This window comes from Diabrotica virgifera, chromosome 6 (genome assembly GCF_917563875.1).
Source record: "Diabrotica virgifera virgifera chromosome 6, PGI_DIABVI_V3a".
Lineage (NCBI taxonomy): Eukaryota > Metazoa > Arthropoda > Insecta > Coleoptera > Chrysomelidae > Diabrotica > Diabrotica virgifera.
Genome location: NC_065448.1, coordinates 27,805,933 through 27,829,683, shown reverse-complemented (window position 1 = coordinate 27,829,683; position 23,751 = coordinate 27,805,933). Strand labels below are relative to the sequence as shown.

The window sequence follows — 23,751 nt, the reverse complement described above, 5'->3', positions numbered from 1 at the left end:
GTCTGTTCGTCGTCCGTGAAAATAACTCCTCCGTCATTCCACTAGGTAGAATGACAGATGAGATGTCGAACAAAAGCTTATGATTCAAGGATGGTACTAAAGGTGAGAAACTTGACCTAGGACTTCCGGTTTTAGAAAGGCGATCGGGAGTACTGTTTTAAAGTCGTCGGAATAATATAAGCAATATATTATTCGACTCGCCCATACAAAGGTTATAGACGCTTCAATCAAAACGGCTCCTACAATCCACACAACCACACGCACAATCAGATACACCGCATTCACTGTTCAGCTACAGAGTTGCCAGATATGATTTTATAAATCTCCCACTTAAAAACTGAAATTCCCTCAAATTGAAGCTCAAATCTCCCAAATTTAAATTTTTGGCACATTTTAATTAAGTAGTAGTCATATGTAAAGAAGAGTAAACCAAAATTATACTACTTATTAACAGAGGCCCTGGAAATAATTCATAGGTCCTATCGTCTTCGATTATATGAGGGTATAATATACAGTTATATGTACATTCGCAAATTTAATTCCCCTAGACGGTTTCAAATTACCAAAAAATTGTGGGAAAATACCCCAATCTGGCAACCCTGTTCAGCGACGATCTTTCAGCGATTAAACGAGCGAGCCGCGCCAGTAAAAACGTACCTCTAGACGGGACTTACCATAATACTTATAACAAATCCACAGGGTACCAGGCGGTGCCGTGGTCGAAAAATTGTTTAAACAATTTTTTTAAACAAATTCACAAAAGAAAATTTTTCATTTAGAACCAATTTTTTTAGATAACTATGGTCATTCTGAGTAAAAAATGGTTCCTTGTCATTTTTCTCTAAGGCTGATTGTTGTCGAGTTATACGCGATTTAAGATTTGAAAAATGCGAAACAATGGCCATATACCTAACTCGACAACAATCAATTTTAGAGAAAAATCACTAGAGAACTTTTTTGGTCAGAATAACCCAAATTATCTAAAAAAAAAAAATGTTCGAAGTGAAAAAATTATTTTTGAGAATTTGTTTAAAAAAGTTGTTTAAACAATTTTTCGACCAAGGTACCGCCTGGAACCCTGTGGATTTGTTATAAAGACCTCTTTTTGAGTAAGCTTTTGCAAAAAAAAAAACCATCGAAATAATTTCGCTAACGGGGGCAACGATACAGCTTGGGCTATAGCGCTAATTGTTAATAATTAAAAACAACAGCTTTGTAATAAAATAATGACAAAAATTTCTTCAGGATCTTGAAGGAGGGGTTTTAAACTTTGAGTTCGTCACTTTTTGACTCTCTATATTAATAATTTTTAATCGAGTTATTAAGCCTTAAAAATGGCCATTTTCGCATTTTTAAAGTTTCAATCGCGTATAACTCAACAACAATCAATTTTAGTGAAAAATGACAAGAGGCATTTTTTACTCGGAATGACCCAAGCGATCTAAAAAAATTGGTTCGAATGAAAAAAATTATTTTTGTGAATTTGTTTTAATAATTTTTCGACCAAGGCACCGCCTGGCTCTCTGGATTTGTTATAAAGACCTCATTTTGAGTAATTTGCAAAAAAATCGAATCGAAATAATTTCGCTAACGGGGACGACGATACATGCCGGTCTAATTAGTTATTTGATGGGTACGCGATTATCAAATATTGTCGATTCATCATTTGAGTGTCACACAATCGTTGGCTTATAGATGAGATAGAATTACCGCCCACACACTACTACTTACATGTTTAGAATTTTTCCACGAAATCAGGGCTTAGTTAGGTATTTCTTATCTACAGTTTTGTCTACGGAGTTGGTGTTTGTTATTTTTATAGCAGGATTTTTTATTTTATATCTATAGAAAGACTAATAATGTCATCCAAAGAAAGTAAAACTGATCTATTTAATTTCTCAACTTTTATTTTAAAATTAATTTTTGCTTTTTGATTTTTTTTGTAAATATTTTGCAATTTTTGATCCTCAATTTTTGCGCCCCTAAAGGATGGCGCCCGTGTGCATTACACACTTTGCACTTATGGTAGCGGGGGCCCTGACGATTGCTGTGAGATACTAGGAGGAGTATCTACAGCAAGACAAAGATCTTTAGAAAGATCCTTCAAAAACTTCTTGCGTTGGTCCTTTTTTGTAATGGATTGTGGTCTCGATATAATGTAGGATGCTAAGCCAGTGACGTCAATCATATTACAAAAAAAGGTCAAGTACCAACTCAATGTTAGACGCTTGAGCGTACATTCGTACGCTCCTTGATACACATCGTATCAACCTTCCTTTAGTTTTACTCTAATTCTTAATCATTTCAGGCTACTTGTCCTTTCATATGCATGGACGAGAGTAACACTACTGCTTTGTTTTTCTGTAGCAAATAAGAATACACGGTAGCATCATGATTGTATGCCAAATTTGTGGAAAAACAGCTCTTTCCTTGCTTGCTTTCATATTGGTGAGCAAAAATCTCTTATTTTTTTTTCTAAATGAGCCCACGAACGTCATGTGACACGAATTCTAGACTTTAGCGAGTTTAAAACTGGTAAAAAGATATCTGTGGTAACCTTTCGCCCAGAACCTTTATAAGACGTAACCAGATCCAAAAGTGTTCGTTTGCCAACCTTAACTTGTCGGGAACCATATTCTGTTTTTCAAATATAAAGATGAATTTGTATGGGATGAGGTGTTTGATGCATTACAAACCCAAAATACCATGTTTAGTGTGTTTGGAAGATATATATTGTGTACATTTTGTAGGTATGCCCCTTAAGCGGAAACAATTGTTCATCTATGGTTATGCAATGAGATGGTTTGTATGTAGTCTTGTTGCACATTTTTATTCAGCGTTGTTCAGATATCTCGTATGAGTGCAGAGTGCAGCCTTATCAGCTTTTTTGCGTTACTGACGGGTATTTTCGTTGTCAAATCTTATAAATATTAGCATAGTCTTGACATGATCGCGAGACATAGCTGCACGTATGAGTGGCAGAGACTCCATACAAGTTTTCTTCGTTGATTCTATTTATACCACTTTTGTCGACATTTTGGTAAACTAGATGTAGAATCATTAATACTAATGATAATTTTCAGGTGTACATATACCTATTGACAAACACCAAACAACTAAATGTGGATGAAATCTATGTTTCCAGTTGAAATACAATACAATGCTACTCTTCCTAGAATTTGTTTACGACCACTATTTCCGAAAGTTTATTATTGCAGTAATTTCAATAATTTACGATAGATAACAGGGATCACTTAAAAGCGGCTTTCAATCTTTGTTTGTAAATCAATACAAGAACAAATTACCGAATATTATTATTTATTTATTGCAATATTAAACAATTTTTTGCCAGTTATGCTAGCAATAAATAATATTATCTTAAAACTAACAAATATTACCTTTAGATAAAGGAATTTTTAAGAAAATATGTTATAGGTACAATTATTGTACCTATGCCGTCTGTTACCGGTGTAAAATTATGCCGCTCGACAAAGGTTAAAAAAATTGTTTCAACAGCAAAAATTGAGTGATCTATTGACAATTAAAACTTGTAATAACATGCAAAAACCACCTTTACCAACCCTTTCAATGTCACCTCTTTTTGCGACTGAGGATTTTAAAAAGATTTAATATAAATAGGCTTATAAATCTTGTAAAATCCTACAAAATGATTTTTTACCCAATTTTCTAAAATAAAAAATAAAAAAGTTACGGTTAAAAAATCAATCTATTTAAAAAAAAGAGAAATCCAATTGGAAGCATAATAATGTAAGTTAGCGGTGTTTTTAGTCATTGGCGTTATTCATTCTTATTTATTTATGTATTATAATAGATTCTAGAAGTTTGACTGGCTTAGAATGATTAGTTATTTAAAAACTGGAGTTAACAGCAAATACCAAATTTTCGTAGTTTGGTAAAAAATGCCATTTTCTTCAGAATAGAAAGATTAGCATCAGAGATACAAAAAAATGTTTAAATATGAAATTGTAGGTTATTTGATTCCCAAGAACTTGGTTTCAAAAAATTTTTTCTACGGCAAAAATTTAGTGAATCGTAAATTAATATATCGGAAAACATTGATTTTTTCTATACAAAACTAACACTTTCGATAGCGAATAAATCGAAAACTATTAATTTTTTCAAAAAAATGTATAGAACGTTTTTTGCTTAGAATGAATGTTTTACCAACTATAGTTAAAATATAATAAATACTTTCCACCCCCGAGATGGGGTGGCAACCACCCGCATGGTAAATGCGCCTTTCGGCATCATATAGATTTTGATCCTTGGACTATCCACTATTTATTCTCAAATTTTCAAACAAATCGATATACTCTGTAAAAAGTGCGAGGTGAAAAGCTTCGGTTCCTAGCCTATATGTACAAATGTACACGAACAAAATAGGTGACACAAATTGATGAGTAAAAATAAAAAATAATATACAGGGTGTCCAGAAACTCTACTGACAAACAAAGACCGGAGATTCTTCTGATAATTTTAGGACAATTTAACCCAATTCACCTAGTCCGAAAATGCTTTTTAAGGGATATTTAATAATTAATATTTAATTCGATAAATACTTATTTTTGAGTTATTTGCGAAAAACTCGTCTGAAAACGTTGTTTTTTTTTAACGTCATTTATAAACGTTGTTTATAAGACTTGAAAAGTATTAGCATAGATAAAGAAACTCTACAGAAGAACAAAAGTTGCTTATAATTAGTTAATTTATACATTTCCGCACTTATTTTAAACGTATGTTTTCACCACAAGAAGGGGTGTCAGCCCCCGAAGTAAAAGCAACCAACGGCATAAATCCAACTTTGAAGTGGAGTGTAACTAGAACCTAGATCCAAATTGTCAAGCAAATACGTCCGTCGTGACGCTGATAATTTCACTCCAAAACTGTCATTTACTGAGCTATTGGTGTATTCATGCATTGTTTATGACGACTTACATTTTTCATCTTTATTGGTATAGAATAAAATAGAACAAATATTACTAAATGACTACATTAGTATTATTCTATGAGATGAATAACTTTCTTCGTGCACTATCTACTATCAGCGAATATATCTACAATTTTCTTAATTCGGATGGACAAATTGATTTTCAATACTGCACTGCTTAAAAAACGTATGTATGCAAATAATATAACAACACATTTTTACATAATATTAGACAACAAGATGGGGCCCTTGACATATTGGGGCCCCCGTATGCTTCATTCTGCGGGGATCTCTGTTACACCTCTGGATAATTGTATCGAAATACTAAACGTAGGTACAGATTAAACAGAAAACCCATTTAAAGATTTAGAAATATTGTTCTAAAATTCGGCAAATTGCAATTCTCAAATCTTTCAATAGTCACGTACAAAGTCTTTCAATAGTCTTTTAGTTTATTGTCGTTACCATAAAATTTCGGTAGGCTGGAAGGGATTAAGTTTCTAGATATTATAAGATGATTCACTTGGCAAATACGTCTATTTAGAAATTTACGTTTTTAATTTTAAACACACAACGTAAAATAATATAACAATAACAGGTTTTTACATAATATCAAATGACAAGATGAGGCCCCTAAGCGATTGAGGCCCCCCGCAAGCTTCACGCTGCGGGGGCCTCTGTTACGCCTCTGTCTCCGTCGTATATCTATACTTCTAGCTCTGTCTCATAGTGTCTTACCACATATTTTTCCAAGTATTTTCATCTATACTGTTTCTAGCATTCTTTTTGTTTTTTTTTTGCTATTAAAAATCAAAACAAGTATACAGGGTGTTTGCTAACAAATGAGCCATAACCTAACCTTAGATTTCTGAGCTTAAAATAGATCGATTTAAGCTAACTTACTTTAGTACGAAAGTTTATTTATTTATTTTTATTTATTTTAATTGAACATAAAGTGTTACATAAATACTTAGTGTACAGATAATAACAATAACATAATATAATAAAAACAAGCTGAAAATGCGAGCATTGTCATAACGAAAACTTTGTATATTTACGTATTTTAATTCATAATATGGAAAATTTCTATTATGAAAAGTAGTTTAGAATTAATAATTATGTTTTAATGTGCAATTATATCATTTTAATTTAAATGTTATGAACTATAAAGGTAGTTTACTCTTGATCGAAATTCATATTTTTTATATACCTCGTATAAAATTAATAAAATTTTATACAAGGTGTCCCAAAAGTAGTGGAACGGTCGAATATTTCGCGAACTGAACATCGGATCGAAAAACTGAAAAATACGTGTTCAATCATTTTCAAAAATCTATCCAATGACACCAAACACCAACCTCCACTACACCCCCTGGAGGTGGGGTGGGGGTAACTTTAAAATCTCAAATAGAAACCCCTAGATTTTCTTGCAGATTTGGATTCGTTACGTAAAAGTAAGCAACTTTTATTCAAGACATTTTTTCGAACTGTGCATAGATGGCGCTATAATTGAGAAAAACGATTTATCCTGATACCATGGGTAAATTATAGAAACGGTCTAATATCTCGAGAAATACACTTCCAAATGAGAAACTAAACAAATTTTTTTAATACTTTTCGAAAACCTATCGAATAACACTAAACATCACCCTCCAACCCACCCCCCTGGAGGTGGGGTGGGGGGTAACTTTAAAATATTAAATAGCAACCCCCACTTTTTATTACAGATTCGGATTTGTCATGAAAAACTAAGCAACATTTATTCGAAACATTTTTTTGAATTGTTGATAGATGGCGCTTTAATTGGAAAAATGCGATTTATTAGCGCCATCTATCAGCATTTTTAAAAAATGTTTCGAATAAATGTTGCTTAATTTTTCATGACGAATTCGAATCTGCAATAAAATGTGGGGGTTGCTATTTAAGATTTTAAAGTTACCCCCACCCCACCTCCAGGGGGTGGGTTGGAGGGTCATGTTTAGTGTTTATCGATAGGTTTTCGAAAAATATTAAAAACCTGCTTTTTGGTTTCTTATTTGGAAGTGTATTTCTCGAGATATTAGACCGTTTCTATAATTTACCTATGGTATCAGGGTAAATCGTTTTTCCCAATTATAGCGCCATCTATCCACAGTTCGAAAAAATGTCTTCCATAAAAGTTGCTTACTTTTACGTAACGAATGCAAATCTGCAAGAAAAACTAGGGGTTTCCATTTAAGATTTTAAAGTTACCCCCCACTCCACCTCCAGGGGGTGTAGTGGGAGTTGGTGTTTGGTGTCATTGGATAGATTTTTGAAAATGATTGAACACGTATTTTTCAGTTTTTCTATCCGATGTTTAGTTCGCGAAATATTCGACCGTTCCCCTAGTTTTGGGACACGGTTGCATCATAAATCTTAGAACAAGAAGAGCTTTTTATGAAGAATAACTTTTATTTGTCAAATTAAAAATAAAAGAGTTATAAATGAAAATGTTCTTGGTATCCATAATTTGAGAAAAATCTTCAAATATTTTTTTCCATTAGAAGGATGTACACAGACACAAATACTGGCTATTGATTTTAGTCAATAATTTTGCCAATTCGACAAAAAAATAATTTCTAAATAGTTAATAATTATTACTAAATAATTAGTAATTTTGCCAATTTCGGCAAAATTCTCAAAAAACAAAAAAATTACATCCAGTTGTGTCGAGTTTAGGGAACGACTATGGTTTGTTTTTTAACCAAGAGGAGTGATTCAAATTTACCGCGCTGTATTGCTTGTTTGTAATTGGTCCAACCGCAGGCAAATTTACTCCACTGTTATAAAATTTTGACACTAATGACATTTATCAAATTTTGACACTAGTGACATTTCGTAGGTTAATTAAGTTATATCGGCGATTTTTGTGTTTTCTGTGTTATTCCTTTAATTTTTAGATTGTTAGTCTGCTTTTATATAAAAATCAGTTGTTTTTGGAACTCTTTAGCGACGTATTAATTTAATATAATATTTATGGATTACCGTTGAAAGCCGACTAGATCAACCAAAAAAGAAGATGTATTTGGTAATTATTCTAGTGACTTTCTTGGCTGTGAATCTGTCTTTTTAGTTTACTCTTTCTGGTTAAAAAATAAACAATAGGTATACATAATATTTTAATTTTATAGCAAATGGAACAGTCCATTTATCATAAAGGGGAGGCCGTATTTATAGTGGTATAAACCTTTTTAAAACCGTTAATAAATTATTGCTTTTAAAATATTTATACTCAAATTGTATTTTTGAACATCTTATTTATTTTATATAATAATTAAATTCATTTTGATTTACTATGAGATCTCTAACGAGAGAATGTTAATGTCACCGTTGCATGTGGTTGTCTTTTTAAAGACAGATCACATGCTATGATTTTTTTGTGACGGATATAAGGCTTTTCATTCACAGTCATTTGTTTCGAGCTTCTGTCATGTGTCACATAATATTAATATATCTACGTCGTACGTTATTGGTATGTACCATGATACAAACCAAAGACGTATGACGTAGATATATTAATATTATGTGACACATGACAGAAGCTCGAAACAAATGACAATCGATGAAAAGCCCTATTCTTTTGAGGTTGATTTCATGTAATCGAATGAACTATACTACATTCGCTCTCGCGAGATTTTTTTTGACACTGACGTTAGTAATTTCTTTTTTGAAAAGTTCAGTTGTCAGAAGTGACTGGAAATTACTACAAAACCAACGCACCTGCTCATATCCAATATTATTAATAGTAAACAGACATAAAAATAACATAAACCTTACGCCAAACAATAATTATTTATTTAAAACATTATAATGTATTGATAGCAAATGAGAAAATTATTTATTGTACAAAATAAAAATATTTTGTAGAAATAAACTTCACAAAATTTTATGATATTAGTAGACACTCCCACTATTTCTAATAATTCTTCTTTTTTAATGAAAGATTAAGTCGATTTGAGTTGATTTTAGCAGTTAATAGTGTGAGGTAGGAATTTTTGTGTTGTATGTTTCCTATTCCGAATGTGTCAAAAAAAATCTCGCGAGAGCGAATGTAGTATATCATAAATATTGGCAATATCATTTTAAAGTCTTCTACTTTAAAATGTATTATATGTATCTGAATTGCCGATATAAATGAGTCAAATTAAATAAATTATTAGAAGAATTTTTTTACTAAGCAACAACATTTTTGTTTATGTTAATAGTATTTTGTATTTTGACAACGGCACCCGATTTGGGCGTCGAAACGTTAATAAAAATCATTTTTTAATAATATTGTGGCTTATTTCCCATTCTAAATAGTTAAAATTAAATTCACCATCAAATGTCATTGATGTTTTATTAATGCTTAATTTAAAATTTAGTTTGATATTCACGAAGTGTCAAACTCAAATGTAAATAACCTATGCTTCGCAAATCGAGATTTAAAAAAAAATGTAGCCTACTTCCTAATCAACCATTTGAGCTGACGTTTAGTGCGTCTGTAGGAGATAACCGGATTGTGACGTCACATTTTAGACTTTGAGGTCGATTATCTCGAAGACGGTTAGATATATCGAAATGCCGTTTTCAGATTTGGATTCAGAAGGCAAAACTACATAAGAATTCATCGATACACCTGCTCTAAGTATTGCAGGAGCGGCAACGCAATAACACACAGACTTTTGCAAATTTATAAACGTAAAGTTTTCGTTGAAAACAGACATACAGAAATATAAATATAATATAGAAGTATAGCTGGTTCCAAAAAAAACTGATACGACTCTTAAAGCGTATTTTGTAGAAAATTGAGCAGTGTACTTTCTTCTTCTTCTTCTTTTTGTTTTTGGTCTCGCTGTAAGGCAATAACCAGCAAGATTTATTGGCGATCTTGATGTAGTCTGGCTCTAAGCCATATCAACATCGCTGACTATGTTCTTGTAAAAAGCTTTTGATGAGGTGTGATATAATGAATATGAGTTTAATTATATTTAATTTATTATATTTTGAAGGATAAATACTTATTATTTACATACTGTCACTGCCAAATCTTAAAATTTGTCAGATAACTTCAACCTCAAAAAATGGCTGTTTGTTTGTTTATTTTATTATTTGTCTGTCATAATAAATATAATATAATGTCAGACCAATCATACACTGCTCAAAATGATCAAATCTTACTAAGTATATATACTAGAGTCGTATCAGTTTTTTTAGGAACCAGCTGTACATATGTAATAGGAAATAATAACATAAAAACAAGTTAACAAATTACAGACGTTTCACTCAAATATTGATCCCATGTAAATTTCTTTTAAAACGACTGATGGAGTTGTCAAATAGTTGTAAATTGTAAAGGGAGTTTGCTAAATTCAAGACTCTGGGTACGAACAAAAAAAGTGAATAATTAAACCTATGGAAGGGTACACAAAATGTTCGCACTTTTCTAGTGGTGCGAGGTGGTACAAACAGTGCGATCTTATTAAGTAGTTGAGAACAACTGCATATACCATTTAAGATCTTGAATAATAGCAAAAGGTGCCTTTGTTTTCTCCGGCTAGCAAGAGAGGGGACCTGCAGTTGATGCTGCCATACAGTGCAATCTTGATAGGTATGAAGCTTAAAAGCTATGTAACGGAAGAAACTATTTTGGACTTGTTCAAGTTTCCTAATGTAGACCAAGTAGTGTGGGGACCACACTGAAGAACAATACTCGAGGTGAGACCTGACCAAGGAGAAGTAAAGAACTCTAATACTGGATACGTTTGTAAAATCACGAGTTGTTCTTTTACAAAATCCAACATTTTCATAGATGTTTGAATAACATTGATGATGTGAGTATTGAAACAAAGAGAATTTTCCAGTGTAATCCCAAAGTCCTTGATTTTATTTACAGTGTTGAGCAATTGGCCATCAATGTAATAGTTTAATAATATTGGGTGGTGAGTACGGTTAAAGTTAATTACATGACATTTGCTGGAATTAAGGTTCATACCGTTAAGTGAACACCATACAGAGAGGTTAGTCAGTTGTAATTGCAATATGGCAGCATCATAATGATTTTTTATAACTTTAAAGCACTTCAGGTCATCAGCATCAGTTACAATCATGAAAACAGTTGGTAATATCATTAATAAATAATATTAAAGAGTAATGGACCCAAATGGGACCCCTGTGGTACACCTGACTTAACTGCAAAAGTTTGTGAATAAAAGTGGTTCACTCGGACCTGTTGAAATCTTTCAGTTAAATAACTCTGTAACCACTACAACAAAGGTCCACTTATGCCATATGAGCTAAGCTTTCGAATCAGGAGTTCATGATTTACTCTGTCAAAGGCCTTGGAAAAGTTAGTATAAATTGAAGTCAGTATAAATTGAAAGTTGTTAATAATCGAAATACTTTTAAAAGTTAAACTTTTCTTTTATTTATTCTTGAATATTTCCTGATAGGCATGCATGGATAACAACACGGAGTTTGGTAAGCGGGGGTTTTTTGGGACGAGAAATCTAAATTCGCCACCAAAAATGTTGTAGTACCCAGAGGGCGCCACATACGTCTTTCAGCGCTCATTTAATACATTCAATTTTTTTTATCCCCCATTCTACATACTTTTTGAATCAAAATATTTATTTTCTTAATACTTTAAAAAGGGGTAAACCCTGTAGTTGGCTGTATACCTTCGATATAACAACGTGGAATGAAGTAAATACTTCTGTTGTATGTAGGCACATGAATTTATTAAAGTTCTTAAAATTCATTCACAAGGGAGTGGAAGTACAAAACGTTTTCGGTCAAGCTGACCATCATCAGTGTAAACGTCCAGTGTACAAGTAATTGTAACTAGCCACTTCAATAGGTGTAAGAAGCTCTAAATTACATTTACATTGATGATTGTCAGTTTGACCGAAAACGTTTTGTACTTCCACTCCCTTGTGGATAAATTTTAAAAATTTGAATAAATTCATAATATGCCTACATACAACAGAAGTGTTTACTTCATTCCACGTTGTTATTTTCTTAATATTTGTAATTAAAAAGGGTACCAAGTACCAAACCAAACACCCAGTGTATAATTAAAACAGTTAATAATTTTGTAAAAATTAATGTTTTAGGTCGAACAACTGAGACAAGAATATGGAGAATCATGGCTTTATAGACATTCTGGCCTAATTGTGCAAGACGTATTGGGTTTTGAAAAAGCCACTGTCCTATCGTCCACTCCGATCGATACTGGCGTTCTTACAGTCCAAACAAATAATCCAGTAGACACCACAATGACCAGTGGTTTTAATACAGCAAATGTGTCGTTTGTCACTGAAGCAACATCCAATAACGAAACGTTTTGTACAGCAGTGGATGAACCAGTAGCTGACGCTGAACATAGCGTGTTTAGTAATGGTTCCGCAGAGGATGAAATATCGGACGTCTCCGATGGCGAAGATATTTTTTCAGGGGGAGAAGATTCCATGTTTCTAGCGACCAATACAGCAGATAATAGCGAGGTCTTTGTAATAGTAACTGAGTCCCACATATCAGAACGTGACGTCATTAACAGCAAAGAAAAGGCACGATGGCACATCAACACGATTTTGTCGTGCGAGAAATGCGAAGACAAAGAAAATGGTTTTAAGCTAGAATTCGATACCCTTAGACGAGATAGAAAACAAAGGATTTATACGCTGGATCCGGAAGAAAGCGAAACGTTTTATAATAGTGTTAATAGTAAAATTTCTGGGGTTGCCAATTCACAATCAAAGACTGATAATAAGAATCTGTCGTATCAATGTATGCAGTGTACAGAGGTGTTCCAGCGCAGTAAACATGCTTTGTTGAATCAACCGTCGCTCAACTGTCCAAAGTGTACAAGCAATATGGTAGTAGAAAGTTAATCAAGTTGTATCTTTTTGTATTTTTCTTAGAGATTATTTTTATTCATTTTTAAACAAAGACGCTCGAAGTAAAGATATACGGTATGCGGAAAAATAAACAGTACTGAAATTGGTATGCCTCAAATTTATATTAGTCCAGGAACCGAAGCCATTCACCTCGCAATTTTTACAGAATGTATCGATTTGCTTGAAAATTTGGTAATAAATAGTGGATAATCCAGGGATCAAAATCTATATGATACCGAAAGGCGCTTTTACCATGGGGGGGGGGGGGTTGCCACTCCATCTCAGGGGTGGATATTTTTTATTATATTTTGACCACAAAAGTTGATAAAAACATTCATTCTAAGCAAAAAATGTTCTACGCCTTTCTTTAATAAAATTAATAGTTTTCGATTTATTCGCTATCGAAAGTGTTAGTTTTATATCGAAAAAATCAATGTTTTTCGATAATAATCATTTACGATTCACTCAATTTTTGCCGTAGAAAAATTTTTTTCAAACCAAGTTCTTGGGAATTAAATATCCTACAATTTCATTTTCAAACATTTTTTTTTATCTCTGATGCTAATCTTTCTATTCTGAAGAAAATGGCATTTTTTACCAAACTATAAAAATTCGTTATTCTCTTTTAACTCCAGTTTTTTTAAAACTAATTATTCTAAGCCAGTCAAACTTCTACAATCTATTAATAATTTATAAATTAAGAAGAATAAATAAGGCGAATGGCTAAAAACACCGCTAACTTACATTATTATGCTTCCAATTGGATTTCTCCTTTTTTTTTTCAAAAAAATATATTGATTTTTTTAACCAAAAGTATTTTATTTTTTATCTTAGAAAGTTTGGTAAAAAAGAATTTTGTAGGTTTTTACAAGATCTATAAGACCATTAATATTAAATCTTTTCAAAATCCTCAGTCACAAAAAGAGATGACTTTGAAAGGGTTGGTAAAGGTGGTTTTTGCATGTTATTACAAGTTTAAATTTTGCAAACCATGTTCTTAAGAATTAAATAAGCTATAATTTCATATTTAAACATTTTTTCGTATCTCTGATTCTAGTCTTTCTATTCTGAAGGAAAGCCATTATTTTCCAAACTACAAAAATTCGTTTTTCGGTTTTAACTCAATTTTTTTTTTAAACTAATGATTCTAAGCCGGTCAAACTTCTAGAACCTGTTAATAATACATAAATAAAGAAGACCAAATAAGGTCAATGACCAATTTTAATTAGGGTGGTGATTAGGAGGTTGCTTCTGATCACTTTTTCGCTGAAAAAAATAGGGACTGACATTCTTTTCAGTATAAGTCACTTAATTTTTGAATTGGAAAATACTGTAAGACTTGTACACACTTCTAAATAGGTCAAAACGGCAAACAGGTGTATGTTTTCAAAAAACTTTTGATAGTGTGTAAAAAATATATTTTATATCAGCTAAGTACTTTCAACACATAACGTGCCATCATCAGAGCTTCGTCCTCTTAAAATACCTTCATAGAAGAGCAATTGCTTAACAACACAACAAAAAACATGAATACTGGGCAAAAGCCACAGATATAGGGTATAATAACCCTTTACAGTGAATAGAATCACATCTAAATTCTTTTATTAATTTATAAAGACAACATGGCTGAGTCAGACCATTTTGAGCCATTTTCGTTCACGTGGGCTCAAAATGGTCTGACTCAGCCATGTTGTCTTTATAAATTAATAAAAGAATTTAGATGTGATTCTATTCACTGTAAAGTGTTATTATACCCTATATCTGTGGTTTTTGCCCAGTATTCATGTTTTTTGTTGTGTTGTTAAGCAATTGCTCTTCTATGAAGGTATTTTAAGAGGACGAAGCTCTGATGATGGCACGTTATGTGTTGAAAGTACTTAGCTGATATAAAATATATTTTTTACACACTATCAAAAGTTTTTTGAAAACATACACCTGTTTGCCGTTTTGACCTTGACTTAATTTTTGAGCTAGAGACTTTTTTTTATTTCTGGAGATAGATATGTTTAAATACTTTAAATTAGTTTTAACAGGTTATTCTCGAAAAATGCACAGTTTTCCCGTTTTTTGACTTTGAAACTACAATTTTTAGCATTTGACGAAGAAGAGTTAACATATAATAAAGTGTAGCTCGATTACTATTGGTCTTAAAGAAAAAAAAAACAGTTTTGTTTATTTTTTTAAAAGGTACATTTTTGTTAAGGAAAGTTGTTTTGATAAAACGAAAACTTTTGGAGTTATTAGCAGAAAACTGATTAAAAACATTGATTTTTTCGATATAAAATTAACACTTAATCGAAACACTAATTAACACAAATTAATATAGAGTGAAATAGAATTAACACTAATTAACACAAATAAATCGAAAACTATTGATTTTATCAAAAAAATGTATAGCACGTTTTTGCTTAGAATGAAAGTTTCTACCAACTTTTGCGGTCAAAATATAAAAAAACTCCACCCCTAAGATGGGGTGGCAACCATAGCATTTCGATAGTAAATAAATTGAAAACTATTGATTTTATCAAAAAAATGTATAGCACGTTTTTGCTTAGAATGAAAGTTTCTACCAACTTTTGCGGTCAAAATATAAAAAAAATCCACCCCTAAGATGGGGTGGCAACCACCCCCATGGTAAAAGCGCCTTTCGGCATGATATAGATTTTGATCCTTGGACAATCCACTACTTATTTTCAAATTTTCAAGCCAATCGATCATTCTGTAAAAATTGCGAGGTTTTGTCCTATTTGAAGCTTCATTACTTGGACTATATGTGCCAGGAGCCGAAACGTACTAAGTGGTTTCCGAATGTCGTTATAACGTATGTGAATGTCGTGATAATGTTACGGTACGTATCCGTACAAGGGTGAACCCCGCTCCGTGTAGCTGCTCAAATGGATACGGCATGCATTCCCCTACATATAAACCGCAAACCGGTTGAATCGAAGAGGGTGAGCGCCGAGGGGCGATCACCAACGTATCCACTATGTGGAGCTGCTACAACGGGCGGGGTTCACCCTTGTATGGATACGTACCGTTAGGTGCTTCAAAATGGTTCTAAGTTTTGCAGAAAATTTTTTTATGGTGGAGTACTCTTTTCGGTCATACGGAAAAGGTCACGAACACGGTCCAAGCTTAAAATTAACAATGGTTTCAGCAGGACGCACAGTGGTTCCAAATGCTGAAAACGAGGTCATGAGGCAAAATAAGGAGTCCCTATTTAGGGATTTTCATGTTTACAGTTGTTTCCTCATACTATCGTAGAGTCCTAACATGCAGGTATGACGATCAGACTGGATGTATTCTGGTTCAAAACTCAGGAACAAGTGGGTCATGTCCGGGGTTATTTTGGTCGGCAGAGAAAGTGAAAAAGAACGCTATATTGAAAACGCTGTAAAACGTTTTGTAGTTTATCAATTTTATCACTATAAAGCAGATTCTTCTTTTTTAAGTATATAGTAATGTAAGATGTAACTTAAATCAACGTAATATTAATAATAAATGCCTTAAATTTGTTAATGCATAAATAGTGAAAATATACTTGAAATAATTAAAATTTTGTAAAGATGCATTCAAAATGTACAAAATTCTGCATAATTCTGCGACTAATGTTTATTAATCTTAAAATATATTGTACGGAGATACAGAATCACTTTGGTTTAGCTGCCTATAACTGCCTATGCATTGCTGGCAGTTGTTTGAATACATAAGTGGGAAATGACGCATATTACATAATTCTGGCGATTGTTACATAAGTAATAGGTTCTGAATATTGTACTTCATAAAGAAAATGTATTTTTAATCAGCAGTTTCAAAAGTCCCTTATAATATAAAATTTTAAACAAATATGCGGCTAAAATAAAATTTTCGAATTTCTTTCGTCCATATTGGATCCGCCATTTTGTTTAAAAAAAAAGTAAAGTTAGATTTGTAATCAGCGACCTTAACCTACCAAATTTGACAAAAAAATTTCCTTTTTGATTGATGTTTTCAATTTCTTTCCGCCCTGTTGAATCCGCCATTTTGTTTTTCAGAAAAAATAATGCCAGATTCGTAATCAGCGATGCCAAAAACCCTTAAGAACGAAAGTAATTCCAAAATATATAAACAATATACGCTTTTAAAGGTTCATGACCACGTTTTCGGCATTTGGAACCACTGTGGGACGTGACAACGTGATACACTGCGCGATCAAGTTGGGAGTTGCCACTCACCAGATGCGTACATATTATGGGGAAGGCTGAAGGAGTCAGACAGATCCATCGTCTGCCATTTTGGAATTGCGGACTAGAATTAAAGATTTTTCGTGCCAGTGGCGGATCTAGAAATTTACCTTGGAGGGGAAATTTGCATTAAGGGGGAACTTCCAATGAAAAATCAACCAAAAGACATAAAAAAGATAAACTCAGTTTACATAAAAGACATAAATAATAATTTATAGGCATTAGATTCCCATAATTTTCCTAACTAGCGTGTCTATTTGGTTGTATTTGTCTTTCTGTGGTTTCGGTTTCATGTCAGTTAATATATTTTTATGTTTGAACAATTTTTTTTCTTTAATTTTAGAACTTAAATTGTTAGGGAGGAAATTTCCTCATTTTCCGACCTCGTAGATCCGCCACTGGCCAGAGGGCATTTTTAATAGTATCTGTTTTATCGGGAACGTGCGCCGTCGTGAATAATGTTTACAAAGCTATATCATGTATACTAGGTATAAAAATAATCATAAACATTTCAATGTTCATTTCAGTACTGTTTATTTTGCCGCATACTGTTTAACAAATTAGTAATATTTGATCTTTATTTTTATGTAAAACTCGGACGCTATATAATATACTATATATCAAACCAAAGGTCAACAAAGAGCCGTGTTTCTTCTTCTACAGTATATTTATTTAATAAACATTAATGACACTCTCTGACCTTTTTTCCGCGCAAACAGATTGCAGCGAAAAGTCGCAGAACTCACTGCGCTTCTGCATACTTTTAATGTTGAAGGTTTATCCCGCGAGTAGTCGCGCCGTTAGATAGAATCTCACATTTTATCCTTTTTCGCGATAACTTGATGAAAAATTTTGCAACATAACTTTCCACTCGTAAGTGCCTCGAGGAAGGGTGTATTAATGCGTAGGTATTTTTTTTCTTCTTCTTTTTGTGAATTTATGGCTTTGGGGAGAGCCAATTAGTTTTAAAATTGTTAGAAATAGATATTTTTAACATAAATAGACATTTATAAAATAGAAATTTGTATTTAAATTCGTATTTAAATCTATATTGTGAATTGTGAGATTTTTTCTCTACGCGCGACTATTTACGTTACAGAAGTGAGCGCGACTGCTTAAAACCGTGTTAAAACATGTATCAAAGATAAAAAAGTTGTTTGTTTCGTTGGGCCCATAAAGTCGACTGAAAATTCAAATTATAGCAGCCAGCCAAAAACGGGTCGTGACGTCAGATCATTATAATTTGTAATTCATTACGTTTGATATTCGTTTACTTGTAACATAATCATTTTATGATGTACCTACATATCTCGGTTTATAAATCTTGAAATAGTTACTGTACACTAGTTATTTTAAAATATGCATTTGAGTGTTTTTGTTAAGACAACCATTATGAACATAAATATTTTTATTATGATTAGTTTATTTAAATTTTATAGTAAAAACAGTCCCAGAAATATATTAAGTGTATTTACTTTTATTTTTTCGTAGTAAACACACACACACAATTCCATACTATCTCTTTAAAAACTGTATTAAACTCCAATCTAAGCAAACTGGTATATATTTTTATATTGTCATAATGAGAATTGTCATCTAAATATTATGATATGACGTCACAGATCGTTTTAAATGATTTAAATATACATAAGATTTTAAATTTGTATTTCTAACTGTAAATTATGAGGTTTTGAGGGTGAAATTTGGAAATCTTATTTTTACACGAAACTGAACAATATTGTGTAATAAAACAAAAATGTTCAAGTTCCCTATTATATTTGTTTAAATTAACACAAAATATTATTTATTGTATTATGATAATGGACCCAGTCGTTAGTCCACAAAATACATGATTATAAATGTGATATGATAAAACAATTTTAAAAGAAAAGGTAGTCAATCAATATTAAAACTCATATAAAAGAAATTTCTTGGGCACTGAAGTTTAGCTGTCTTTTGGTATTCCTCTACGTATGGTCATCAGAAGTTTCTTTACCCAGACATTCAGTAAATTTTATTAATTTACTGAATGTCTTATAAATAGAATACGGTTCTATTGCCCTCCATTATTCTACCTATAATAATATTGCTCCTCTAATGTTTGGTTTGTGTGATAACTGCTCACAGATATGTGAATCTTACTACCATTTTGAATTAGTATGATCTTCCATCTACTTTAAAATTTATCCATTTCTGAATTTGCCATATATACATTTTGTGTTGGTTCCATTTCTGTACAACCCAATTTTCTTCGTTGCTTTGAGAGTTTGTAAAAACGTGATACAAATTGTATACAAATTGTGCTTAAAATACCTTCGTTTTTCCGTTTCTGACGACCTATTTTAGATATGTACTGTACAACCTTGGCCATCTGATTGGTCCAAAATTTCAGAACCAAGTCATATTTTCCACTTTCATCAATATTCGATAATTTTGGGGAAAAATTACTTTTCAAGAAATACACTACATACAATAATTTTACGTCTTGGATAACTTTTAACATCTTAATAAACTATACCCTGTTTTTAAACCAGGAGGAGTAATTCAAATTTACCACGCCGTAATGCTTGTTTGTAATTGGTCGAACCGCAGGCAAGTTTACTCCACTAAATTATGAAATTTTTGACACTATTGACATTTATGAAATTCTGACACTATGGACATTACAGGTTAATTAACTTATATCGGCGATTTTCTGTGTTTTCTGAGTTTCCATTAATTTGTAGATTTGTAGTCTGCATTTATATAAAAAACAGTTGATTTTAGAACTCTTTAGCGACGTATTATGCTTTGTTTTTAAACCAGGAGGAGTAAACTATAGAGACAGATTCACACCTAAGAAAGTCACTAGAAAAATCACCAAATACTTCTTTTTTGGCTGATCATGTCGGCCTTCGACGGTAATCCATAAATATTGTATTATACTAATATGTACGTCGCTAAAGAGTTCTAAAAATAACTGATTTTCATATTCGCCGTGTGAAAGTACTTGGAAGGGATACGAGAAACGATCGTGCGCGAATAGCGGAGGAATCTTGCAACTTTCTTAAATAATTAATTGTCAATAATTGAAATTGTCAAATTGGCCTATATTTCATATCTGTCAATGAAGAAGAAAAATTATATGTTGCTCCACAATATTGATATGATATGCAATTATTATATAAAAGTAAATTTAATTAATTGTATTTTGCTTGTAGTAGTGCATTTTAATAATTAATTTTATTTACTACATAGGTACAATTGTTTACCTTTTAATAACATAACCTTAATATTACTTTTTCTTCTTATAATTTTTTTGGGCTATGGCCTTGACAATTGTCCAGTAACAGGGGCGGCCCGTCAGGGTAGGCAAGGTAGGCGCAGCCTAACCTCTTCAAATGTACAATGATAAATTATTTATTAATATAAATTACTTATTTCAGAACTGTAATTTATAAATTTTGAGACAATACCGAAGTATCTAAAAATCTAAAATAAAGCAAAGCTACTTTTTAATTCATCTCTGAAGTTGTAATAATTATTGTACGCTCCCCGTAGCGTAGCATTACTACGACGGCTTTACCCTAGGGCAGGGCCTAGATTCCGTGCACTGTAGATATCTACATGTCGCTTTCTATCGATATTTGAATATCAAAATATTTGAATTTTTAGCTTTAATTGAATTATTTTCTAGTTTTGCTAGGTTATACTCTAATTGATAAACTAGAGCAAAACTAGAAAATAATTCAATTAAAGCTAAAAATTCATATATTTTGATATTCAAATATCGATAGAAAGCGACATGTAGATATCTACAGTGCACGGAATCTAGGCCCAGGCTCTCTAAAAAGTAGCCGAACAGAATTCGCATTTGTCTCACTCTTTACGCTAAGCACAGCGGCTGTATTGTCGCTTGCCTGGCCGTGTATTTTCGGGCTATAGGTAGGCTAGATTTTTTTGAGCCTTTGACATTGGTTGTGTCGAGCTGCATCTCGGAACTGCCAATTACATGTTTTAGGATCTTGACTACCAATTCTGAAAAAAACGAAAAGTTCGAATTTTGTCATGAAAGGTATGTGGGGTCAGAATAATATTTCTAACACTTTTTCCAAATAACTTTTTGCGATATCTCTAACGCGAAACAAAATATTGAAAATTCGTCCTGTTTGTGAATTCGCAGTAGGCCGCGTTTAAAATTTAAATTTCAGTTGACTATCTTAAAAAGTGTAAACCATCAAAATCAATGACTGCAAAATTTCAAATCTGTATTTATTTTAGTAGCCGAAATATAAGGGTGTCCTCATCTTAAATGCGACACACTGTATACAGGGTGTTTGGTAAAGAATGGGCTATAGCTTAACACTAGATTCCTGAGCTTAAAATATGTCGATTTAAGCTAACTTACCTTAGTACGAAAGATGATAATAACCGAAATACAGGGTGTCAAAGTTAAAACTTTTATTTTATTTATTCTTGAATATTTCCTAACAGACATGGGATAATAACACAAAATTTGGTAAGCGGGGATTTTTTGAGACGAGAAATCTAAATTCGTCACCAAAAATGATGTACTTATTATCCAGGGAGCGCCACATACGCCTTTCAGCGCTAATTTAATAGGTTCAATTTTTTTATTACCCACTCTACATACTTTCTAAATAAAAAATTTTATTCTATTAAGAGGATCGGTACGTATTTTCGGCTGCAATGCTATTCAAATGGGGATTCATTTTTTTCAAATCCTGAGAAAACTAATAAGTATTTTTGAAAAATTTAAACGCAGAATGAAAGATTACGTTATTAGTGAGGGCCGAAAGTCCCTGAGAACTTCTATAATGTTTATTTTAATAAGTTACAGGGGTGAAAAAACTAAGAGAAAATTTAGTGTGATTTTTAATTTCAAATATCTCATTCAAAATAAACTTTTTAGTTATTCTAAGGGACTTTCGGCCCTCGGTAATAATTTAGTCTTTCATTCTGCGTTTAAATTTTTCAAAAATATTTATTGGTTTTTTCAGGATTTGAAAAAAATGAACACAATGCCGTGGTAATATTTTCCAAATCTGTCTTTGTCTTACAACGCACTCAACCGAATATAATATTGTCAGCATATATTGTCAGTCAGACACTGACAATCAGTGACAATTTTAAATATTTGACATTGCATCGGGAATATTTTGAGAAATTGATTAAATATTATTGATATATAGTGTATTTGATAAATAATTGATTTAAGACGTGAACTTAATAAAAAGTTATTTATTGTGTATTATTTGTGGAAGATCCAAGCAGAGAATACATCAGATATATCCTGTGATCCAAGTATTTTGTTGTTAGAGATGTTCAAAATTGTAAGCGTTCCAAAATAACAACATATTATTAAAAAATCACTTTAACACTTTTCCTCTTTTCTCGATTGATTATTAGTTTTTGTTGTACAAATAAATTATTACAACCACTGAAAACATAGTTAGTGAAAAAATTATCACATTTATTAACTGAATTAATAATTTGCAATTATAAAAATAACAGTTATCCAAGAACATTCAAAAGCCATCTCTTTAAATTAATTATGACATTTTCAAGTAGAATGACATTCTAGTAATGTTTACATATCCACACCAGTGTGAATTTTACTACACGTAATTTGCCGTGTAAAGACAGAAAAAGTAGGGATACACGTAAAATATTTGCGAATTATGTACCCATAGCCTTAATATTTTTACTTAAAAAAGGTATACTACATTCATCTCGCTAAACTCAACCGTTTTCGAGATAAACGCATTTTAAATCTGCGAGGCAACATAATTTTTTGCAGCATATCATTGTAGTTACAGTTACACCCGAAAAATAACTTAAAATCATAAAAATTTACAAAAATGTATCTCAAATTTCTTCAAATGGAATTTGCGACATAAATATGAGAACTGGCACAATTATTATGGTTTCAAGTTTATTTTTCGGGTCTAACTGCAATGATATGCAAAAATTATGTTGTATCGCAGATTTAAAATGCGTTTATCTCGAAAACAGTTGAGCTTAGCGAGATGAATGTAGTATACCTTTTTAAAGTAAAAATATTAAGAGAATAAAAATGTTGATTCAAAAACTACGTGGCGTGGGAGATAAAAAAAAAAGAATGTGTGTGTACTTTGTACGCACGTAAGAAGTTATACTTCTACTACATATTATGTGATTTTTAAGACTATACCAAAAATTTAAAAAAATAAAAGAATAAAACGCACACAAACACATTGAAAAATGCCACAAAGAAAAAATGATTTCTGGACGATAATAATTGTTGGCAAAAATTTTAAATACGCATTTGCTGAAAAAAAAAATTATATAACAAATATACTTACAATCATAATATGCATAAAAAAATAAAACTTGCATCGGGAATTGAACCCTTGAATTTCGTGCCGCTTTGACTCGTAATCGAAGCGTAGACTCACTCGTCCAATCGCACATTCTTTATCATGTGGAAAAATACGGTAACTGAACGTTTTACTGTTTGACAATTGTTTTGAAAATTATGTAGTTTAAATTTTGTGGAAGAAAATATAAAAATATAACAAAACAGTAAGAAAACAATATATTAGATGAAGATTGGTAGAACTTTTGTTGGTAATCAAATGAAGTATGTAAATCAAAGCATTACATACCTACTAGATAAATAAATCTACGCCAAAAAATCATA

General features: G+C 31.9%; 1 protein-coding gene across 1 annotated transcript in view; it reads left to right on the top strand.

Annotated features, from left to right (window-relative positions):
• Window positions 1-12,953, top strand: part of LOC126887401 (serine/threonine-protein kinase 11-interacting protein) — a 33,893-nt gene extending 20,940 nt beyond the window's left edge. Inside the window, exon 2 of the mRNA XM_050654908.1 lies at window positions 12,064-12,953. Within this exon, the coding sequence (XP_050510865.1) occupies window positions 12,064-12,840 (777 nt within the window). The 3' untranslated portion in view covers window positions 12,841-12,953. The remainder of the gene's footprint in view (window positions 1-12,063) is intronic.
• Window positions 12,954-23,751: the final 10,798 nt, after the last annotated feature.